Here is a 9,446-nt window from a genome sequence, read left to right as displayed (position 1 = left end):
AATCCCATTCTTAATTATTGAATTCATAAACGATTACTTGTAATTTAGCACTTTTTTATATCATTCAGCACATGCTAATAGTCCTTCAATGTCCTACTAGTTTCATCTTTTGGTAGTTCTCCAGTTGATGATTCATCCAAAGCTGAAAGTACACTCTTTCTATTACCACATCTTGAACCGGTGAACCATGCAAAAAATATTTAAGCTGATTTTACTTTGTGTTCAGAGGTCAGAAAATCTCTAGATTAGGCTCATTAGTTCTCAAAACACAGCCTGAACCAGGGTTCAATTAAAAGTAAACTCACCATATCCCCTTCATTCATTCTGCATTATACTAAAACATTCCTAGCAAATGTATACAGACATAAAAAGGGCCTGCAAGTATGCAAGTCAGTGTGCTTTAATAAAAAATATTAACATTTATAATAAATACATTGACAGCTTGTCAAAAATTAAACTTTGATTAGCTGGATAATTTTATATTAAAAGAGTAAACATCTTAGTTAAAATTCTTTCTGTTTTTTTTTTAACCAAAACAGCATTTATTAGGATGGCATGGGATCATTACTTTTGTATCTTTCATAATAGCAGTATTAGTATTAATAATATGGTTATCACAAAATACATATAGTGGCGTGAGCCTAATTCTACATTCTTGCCAGCAATCAGAAATAAAGTGAGAACATCTCCAGTGATGTCAGGTTTTGAAAACTTTCGTAAGATGAAAAAAAAAAAAAATACTTGAGGATTCTATTCTGCGAGTCTAACTGAAGTTATACAACTTTGCAATAGAAATATCTGCAAAATGGAAATTTGTCACTCCTGAGTCCTAATGATGATTTATAACCTCAATAAGAAATGCAATTTTGTGTTACAGGGACACTGACATTACCAGTTCAAAAAGATGATAATATGCAACGTGCTGCTTTTCTCTATCACCACATTGTAACGTGAAATATAGCTGCCCCCTTCTTCAGGAACCTTTGGGCATGTTTTAAACTACTATCTCTACTAATAAATACAAGCATATTATAAACACAAAACTTCAATTGTGTTTTCAGTATCACACTTTGTTCTGTGAATGGATAATTCCTCTGAGAAAGTCAAGCAGAGTGACTTGTTTACTTTTATTGGTTGATTGTTCATTCATTAAGTATCCTGATTGTACAAAAAAAGGATTTTTAATTGCATTGCTATGCACTGTACTGTGGCTGTCACAGTAACATGAAAATGTCCACTGGGGGCTCCACTGCACCAATGCAGGAAGCAGCAAATTAATGTGCATGACAATTCATGAGTGTAAAACATGTCTGTGTCAGAATGCCTGCACTGTCCAATACAACAGACCCAAGGGCTCTTTTAATGCTTGTCTGAAGCTCATTGGCTAACTGAAGACATGACATGAATCTTATCTGTCACTAGCTATGCAAAGTTGGCGGAGCTGGGAGAAAGTCTTCAACTGAGTGTCCAATAAAAGAGCCCAATTTGTAATTCTCTGGGATATGCAAATAAAAGAACTTACTTTGTCCAAATATGGTATTGTTGATAAGAAATTTAAAGAAGTACACAAGCTGAACAATCGGATAATACACATAAATGTTGCAGATTCGTTGTGTTGATTCTCCTCCATATGTAAGTTTCTACGTCCTGGCCAGCAGAGGAGGGGGAGGAGTGTCTTTGATATGATCTCATTCTAAACAAGACTCAGAGCCTTGTACTCACTGTAAGAGACATTGGGAAGCGAGGAAAGTGCATTTGTGATAGGGTTGTTCTGAATAAAAAGAACCTGATTTGCTTTGGAAGATAAACTGGGGCGGCACTTGTCTAGAAGAGTTCAACTGCACATTTCTCCCACACACTCATCTTTGAGGTGAACATCAGAGTCCGTTTAAGAGTCAGGCAAAGATATATGTCATTGGGCCGCAAACACACACTCACACTAAACACACACGCAAGTGTTGACGACCTGTCTCCACAATCTCTGCAGTCCCAAGAGGTAAGTCCAAATAGAGGGTTTATTCCCCTTTTGTCTTTGTTTATCTGCAGAGTTAGTCCAGTGTTTTGTGTGTTCAGAAGATCACAGGACACATATTCCAATCCTGTCTTTCTTTGGCCTCCCAGTAACCCCCCTTATAAACAAAACTAGTCTCTCCTGTCATTTCATCCGTCCTCTGGTGGAACCACAGCGGCTTGTAGCACTCAAAGTCTCGTCCTGGAACACAAAACAACAATACAATCATCAGAAGAACAGCCAACTGGGATTGTTCTGACTAAACTGTTGTGGTAGATAACTGGAATTTATATTTTAATGGTATAGGTGTTTGAGGTATGAAACCCAACAAAATGTCACAGGGACGTTACTGTCCTGCGTGAACTTTGACTTCCCCTTACCTTCATCTATGGCATTGGATGCCTCAGCATCTCTCCTCCTCCTCGTAGCTCTCTGCTTCTCCTCTAGCCTTTGTTTCTCTGCGTTGGCCTCATCCCAGCGTCCCGCTTCCATCAGCCGCTGGTCTGGCCTCAGCCTGCTGTCCGTCAAACAAACACCCTCTTCTTCCTCGTTCAGGGTCAAAGCCAGAGAGGAGAAATGGTACATGTTCTCAGCATTCTCTCTGTGTGATGGTGATTGAGAGAGGAGGATGACAAACAAATAGAGCAATAAATGAAAAATTGAAACAAATGCAAAAAATTTAAATATTCAGAGAATCTAATCTGTTGAGCAAGGCCTAACTACATCTTTAGTTAGTTCAGTAGTTAGTCTGGTGGTTAAGTAAGTGGTGAAGAAGGTAGTTCGTTCTGCAGGTAGATAGATTGGTCTGCCGGTAAGGAGTCGGGTCCGTAGGTAGTTTAGCACTTAAGTATTTAAGTAGCTTCCACTGCAACTACTGATTACCTGCCAAGCTTACTACCCATAGGACTTAGTTTGGTATGTAACTTGGTTCATTGTTCAGTAGGCAGGTAGTTAGATCAGTTGATTGGTAGGTAGTTTGGACTGTTGGTCATTATGCAAGTAATTTACTGATCTAATATAGGAAATTGAATTGCATTACGAGCCAGACATTAATACTACACAGCCCACTGAACATACATTTTACCCTCTTGAATGTGTCATGCATTACTTGACGTGTCTTACGGTAGAGGGTATTTCTTCCACAGCAGTTTGGGTGTGCGAGTCTCATAGACCGTCTTCTGTTTGCCCTCAGAGCTGCTGCTTCCTCGGCTACTCTGCTCGATCTTGGCGCTCTCCATCTTATCGTCCCATGTGCCTGACAGGATATAGTGGGCCTGGCCGTCACTGTCCATCACCACCCCTGTGACCTTACAGTGGGAGAACAAGGAGAACAAGGGTAACAGCTCTGGGGTTGAACTACAGAAGCTTGAAGAGATTGAGAGAGTAGGATAGAAAAGCAGGATAGAAAGATGATTTAGATCAATTCAAACTGGTTCTTATCGACTCTCAGTAAAACTCAAATATTAATCACAGGGAGAAGGACAGGAAAAAGGACAGGGTAGACCATGGGTGTCCAAACTTGGTCCTAGAGACTGTCCTGCAGAGTTTAGCTCCAACTTGCCTGAAAGTTTCTAGTATACCTTGTAAGACTTCGATGATCTGGTTCAGGTGTGTTTAACTGGGATTGGAGCTGAACTCTGCAGGACAGTGGCACTTCAGGAGCAGGATTGGACACCCCTGGGATAGACAATTTAAGTCCAAAACGTACCTTTCGTGGGACTTCCCTTGAAAAGTAACTGTAGGGAGAGAACTTCAGCTGACAGGTTTCTTTGGTCGTGTGGTTGACTAAATCAATATCTCCTGACTAAAAGAAAAACAGGATCAAAAGAGAGAAAGACTTCCCAGTGGTTCTCAAAAAAAGGTGCCCTTGGAGGTATGTGTTTTCCTCAATAAAGTTTTTGTTATTGAACAGAAAAAGTCTCCTAAAGCCAAAAACTTTTTTACAATCAAAAACTTCATTGGCTGCATTGTTCAATTGCCAAATGTTTTTTTTTGGTCAGTTTTAGTAGTTTCAGAAGAGTACATCACAAAACTACTTTATTAGGGAAAAAAATAATAACTAAACTTCTCCTTGACATTGCTAGGTTTTGAACAATTGAACTAAATAACATAAACATCTGTTATCCAAAATGTGATTGTGTAAAAATGTCAGAAGTTCAACCTGATCAATCCACAGTTTGCCCACGATGATGTTGTGGACGGTCGAGGTGACTTTACGCCACACGTAGTGGTTTCCACTCGCATGAAAGTGCAGGTGGATCGCACCTGATTAGACAGAGACAAAGTCAATATATGTGTGTGTGTCTGCTAATCCAAATAAGGATGACTAGGATCCTGACAAGGATACAACTCAGAGCAGATTGGACCGTAAGTTCATTATTCATCATTCTAACAATATGACATACAAGTCATATAAGAGAGAAATATAGAATTAATACTCTGTGTGACGTTAAATTAAATCAACAAACAATGTGTGTGAATTTTGGGTTACTTTTGTGAAAGAACTTTGTACATGTGTAAATTTGTTTGTATGAAGAATAGTGAAATAAGACTTACCCAGAGGCATGATGGAGAGGTATTTGCCACGGAACTTGCTAGCGATGGTGATTTCCTGCCACAGGGTCCAGCCTCGCTGTGACATCACATGATGAGCGGCTGCCGGTGGATGATGACTGACCTAAAAGATTATAGGTAAATATCAGCCCAGCTGTATATAAAATACACCACTAGGGGGCGCTGTCTCTTTATTCATTCAGACATTTATGGACTTTCTATGGGTGATTTTGGTATTCTTACAGCCATCATTACTCTCCACACACTAATCCTTGCATGAGAAGCATCTCCAGTGATGGTTGACGGTGACTGAAAATCAATGCTGTGACACTGCTTACACAGTTTCTCCTTTACATGACTCAAACACCATTGTCAAGTTTGCAGACGACACTACGTTGATTGGTCTCATCAGCAACAACGATGAGACGGCCTACAGGGAGGAGGTTCAGCACCTTACATCGTGGTGCACTGACAACAACCTGGCTCTTCACACCAAAATGACCAAAGAGCTCATTGTGGACTTCAAGAAGTCTAAAGCTAAATGGGACTGAGGTGAAGCGTGTCACCAGCTTCAAGTTTCTGGGTGTCCACATCTCTGATGACCTCTCTTGGACCCTCAACACTTCTACCCTGATTAAGAAGGCTCACGGGCGTCTCTTCTTTCTGAGGAGACTAAAGAAGGTCCACCTGTCTCCTCAGATCCTGGTAAACTTCTATCGCTGCACCATCGAGAGCATCCTCACCAACTGTGTCACAGGCAACTGCTCTGCCTACGACCGAAAAGCACAGCAGAGGGTGGTGAAAACTGCCCAACGCATCACCGGTTCCTCACTCCCCTCCATCGAGGCCATTCGGGGCAAGCATCATCAAAGACTGTTCTCACCCCAACCACAGACTGTTCTCACACCAACCACAGACTGTTCACCTCACTCCCCTCCGGGAGACATATACATTTACATTTATTCATTTAGCTGACGCTTTTATCCAAAGCGACTTACAGTTGCTATATTTCAGAGGTCACACGCCTCTGGAGCAACTAGGGGTTAAGTGTCTTGCTCAGGGACACATAGGTGTCTCACAGTGGATTCGAACCCGGGTCTCTCACACCAAAGGCATGTGTCTTATCCACTGCGCCATCACCACCCCCTGACGTTACAGGTCTCCTCGCACCCGAACCAGCAGGTTCAGAAGAAGCTTATTTCCTTCGGCTGTCACTCTACTGAACTCTAGGTCTGCATCTTGGTGACAACCAACCAACTAAGCCCCCAATCTTACTACTCTTATAATGTTACTGTCTCTGCACTACAATGGTACTGTTACCACACTGTACATAGCTGTACATACGGTACATATCTGTCTATATGGTTCATACTGAATATCCATATTTCAATTCAATTCAATTCAATTCAAATTTATTTGTATAGCGCTTTTCACAATACACATTGTCTCAAAGCAGCTTTACAGAAATTGCATTAAAATATATGCATATTATATGCATATTTAAGAAATTTCTGTAAATACACTTCATATATCTATATCATTCTTACTACTGTTACTGCTACTACATTGCACATATCTGTATTGTTCATAGATTGCTCATATTACATTGCTCTCTTACAAAAAAACTGCTAATACCCTACACATATTTATATTTAACTTATATTACTCTAAACTACCTTCTGTAAACAAACTGTATACTACTGTTTACTCTGCACTATATTTCTTGCCCTGTTTACACACCACCTGTCTATACTTTGTATAATACATTGCACTTTTCTGCTTCTTTTTTTTTTTGCACTTCTGGTTAGATGCAAACTGCATTTCGTTGTCTTTGTACTTGTACTCTGCAAAATGACAATAAAGTTGAATCTAATCTAATCTAAACTAAAACTGTTGGCTCCTTAAGGATAAATTGCTTCCTCTTTTCTTCTCTCATTGCTAAATTAATCATTTATAGGCTGCTCTGAATGAAAGTGTCAGCTAAATTAATAAACGCAATGAAATGTAAATGTAATTTTCATGATATCATGATTGACTCTGATGTTGCTTTTTGCATTTATCTACTAAAGACAGCATTCAAACTAAGTTTGGGGCCAGGTTTTTTTTCTATTTGAAAGAAAATAATAATTTTATTCAGCAGGGATGCATTAAATTAATCAAATCTAACAGTAAAGACTTTAAAAAAAAAAAATCTATTTTAATTTATCAAGAATCCTGAAAGAAATATGTATCACGGCTTCCACAAAAATATTAAGCAGCACAACTGTTTTCAAAATGGATAAGCAGAAGGATCTTTTAAGGATTATGTGACACTGAAGACTAGAGTAATGCTGCTAAAAAATTCAGCTTTGCCATCACAGGAATAAATTATATTTTAAATTACATTAAAATAGACAGTTATTTTAAATTTGTAATAATATTTCACAATACTACTGTTTTCATTGTATTTTTGATCAAATAAATGCAGCCTTGGTGAGCATAAGAGACTTCTTTCAAAAACATTCAAAAAGCTTACCAACCCCAACATTTTGAACTGTATGTCCTGTACTACCCAAATAACTGCGACTGAGATTAATGTAAATGCTAACAAATAGCTTTCCCCGTATATTACAGACCCACTGACTCAAACACTGACCTGCTCACAAATGGAACGGTAGCCGAAGTCTTCTAACCGGTCCAGTTCGTAGGTCTCTCCCAGAAGCGGGTTGAAGGGCTTGGCCGTCCGATGCACCGTGGTGGAGTATGAGGAGACAGAGAAGGCTGCGACCAGACACATCTGCTCCAGAGAGTTCTCACAGCGCGCCGCCTTATCCAGCAGCTCGTAGTACTCCAAATCCTCCGTCAAGCGCTGCAGCATCGACAGGGGCTCGTTGAAGTTCACCTGGACAGAGAGAGAGACAGAAAGAGACCTTGGCTGTGTCCCAACTCACATTCTTCAAGCAAGGGAGATGCTACTGTTAGGAAATTGTGTCTTAATACTACAGATCCCTTTGACACATGTTTGCATCTACCTAAATTTGATACCTTTAAAATGAATCACTTTCCCTAAAGATTTGTATATTTAAAGTTGTGGTGGCTTGAGCTTTGTATGTTTTTTTGTAAATGTATTAATTTAAAACTTCTCTTCTTTAGTGCATGGGGTTGTAGGCAATATTAGCTTAATAAAAATCACACAAACGTTTAATTTTGGGGCTGTTGAGATTTTTAAATGTTTTTAAAAGAAGTTTCATATGCTCACCAAGGCTGCATTTATTTGATCAAAAATACAGTAAAATCTGTAATATTGTGAGACATTATTAGAATTTAAAACGTCTCGGTTACGTATGTAACCCTCGTTCCCTGAGTACAGGGAACGGAGACGTGTCGTCGGGGGAGTTCCCTGACGAATTGGGATCACGCTAGGGAGACCAATTGCCTTCGAGTGAATTAAAACGAGCCAATGAAAATTGGCATGCAAGATTTGCATTCCGCGACCCGCCTACCAGCGCGGGTATAAAAGGCGGAAGTAAACATTGCGCAATGCTTTTCGCTGAGGAGCCGAACAGTGTCCAGTCCTCCGCGAAGGTACAGCGACATGGCGAAGGGACGACACGTCTCCGTTCCCTGTACTCAGGGAACGAGGGTTACATACGTAACCGAGACGTTCCCTTTCGTCCTGGGAACTCCGACGTGTCGTCGGGGGAGTTCCCTGACGAATTGGGATCCCTAATAAAGCGCCATGGTGCTGGCCCCTTCCAGCGCCCGGCTAAGCTACCCTGCAGCAGTTTCTTGAAATAAGTTGCGGGAGCTAGCACGGGAACCACACTGCTGTTCCGCAAGACCCGCACAGTGGACATTGGATAACACTGGGAAAGCGTTCCCCAAGAGAGGGGGAAAGCTGCGGAAGGCCCAGCCTGACTGACCAGGAATACACATATGTACTAGCCCTATGGGGTAGTGAAACATATGGCAGTCCCTGAGGTGGTCCCAATCCAAGGGAAATGGGAGCGCACTCAACAGGGATGACGAACGAGTCCGTCAAGGGGAAGACACGGCTAAACTGCACGTGGCATGATGGTTCACAGTAGAGATCACTGGAGCACCCAGTCTACTAACAACTCCTCACTAGAGGTAGCAGACCTGGCGCCGGGCGGTCCGCCACGCCCAGCACCGGAGGGGTGAAGGAGGAACTCACGAGGCTCACCAACGTAGGGCGCCATACGGAGCAAGAAAGCACGTATCCGCTGTTCGAGGCGGAGTGGCGTAGCAAGCCGACACAACTTATTCCCTCGACCCACTGGCCGTAGCCAGAACTCGGGAGGAAACAGGTTCCACACGAAGGCTATAGAACCTAGCGAACGTGTTCGGTGTCGCCCAGCCCGCAGCTCTACAGATGTCTGTCAGCGAGGCGCCTTGAGCCAAAGCCCAGGAAGCGGCAGCACCTCTAGAGGAGTGAGCGCGCAACCTGGGAGGACAAGGCTCACCCAGAGACTCATATGCTCGGGTGATAGCATCCACTAACCAGTGGGCTAACCTCTGCTTGGAGACGGCCTTCCCCTTCTGCCGGCCTCCGTAACAGACAAAGAGCTGATCTGAGGTTCTGAAGCTTTGCGTTCTGTCAATATAAACCCGCAGGGCGCGGACAGGACAGAGAAAAGCTAGGGCTGGGTCTGCCTCCTCCTGGGGCAGCGCTTGCAGGTTCACTACCTGGTCTACGAAGGGAGTGGTAGGAACCTTGGGCACATATCCGAGCCGGGGTCTCAACACAACGTGAGAAAGGCCTGGCCCGAACTCTAGGCACGATTCGTCGACCGAAAAAGCCTGCAGATCCCCGACCCTCTTGAAAGAGGCCAATGCCAACAGGAGCGCTGTCTTAATGGACAGGATATTAAGCTCTACCGTC

General features: G+C 42.2%; 1 protein-coding gene across 8 annotated transcripts in view; it reads right to left on the bottom strand.

The window, feature by feature from the left end:
• Positions 1-384: 384 nt before the first annotated feature.
• osbp2b (oxysterol binding protein 2b) overlaps positions 385-9,446 on the bottom strand; it is a 94,740-nt gene continuing 85,678 nt past the window's right edge. For all 8 annotated transcript variants that reach the window (XM_077241076.1, XM_077241078.1, XM_077241080.1 and 5 more), the window contains 7 exons: positions 7,200-7,445; positions 4,568-4,688; positions 4,173-4,276; positions 3,720-3,815; positions 3,134-3,318; positions 2,392-2,612; positions 385-2,212 (listed from right to left, as the gene is read on the bottom strand). In XM_077241076.1, coding sequence (XP_077097191.1) covers positions 2,070-2,212; positions 2,392-2,612; positions 3,134-3,318; positions 3,720-3,815; positions 4,173-4,276; positions 4,568-4,688; positions 7,200-7,445 — 1,116 coding nt within the window. In that variant the 3' untranslated portion in view covers positions 385-2,069. The remainder of the gene's footprint in view (positions 2,213-2,391; positions 2,613-3,133; positions 3,319-3,719; positions 3,816-4,172; positions 4,277-4,567; positions 4,689-7,199; positions 7,446-9,446) is intronic.

Source organism: Siphateles boraxobius, unplaced genomic scaffold, assembly GCF_051911475.1.
Source record: "Siphateles boraxobius isolate OS27281-9 unplaced genomic scaffold, OSU_SipBor_1 24, whole genome shotgun sequence".
Lineage (NCBI taxonomy): Eukaryota > Metazoa > Chordata > Actinopteri > Cypriniformes > Leuciscidae > Siphateles > Siphateles boraxobius.
Note: the sequence above shows the minus strand (reverse complement) of the source record. Positions and strands in the feature narration are given on the sequence as shown.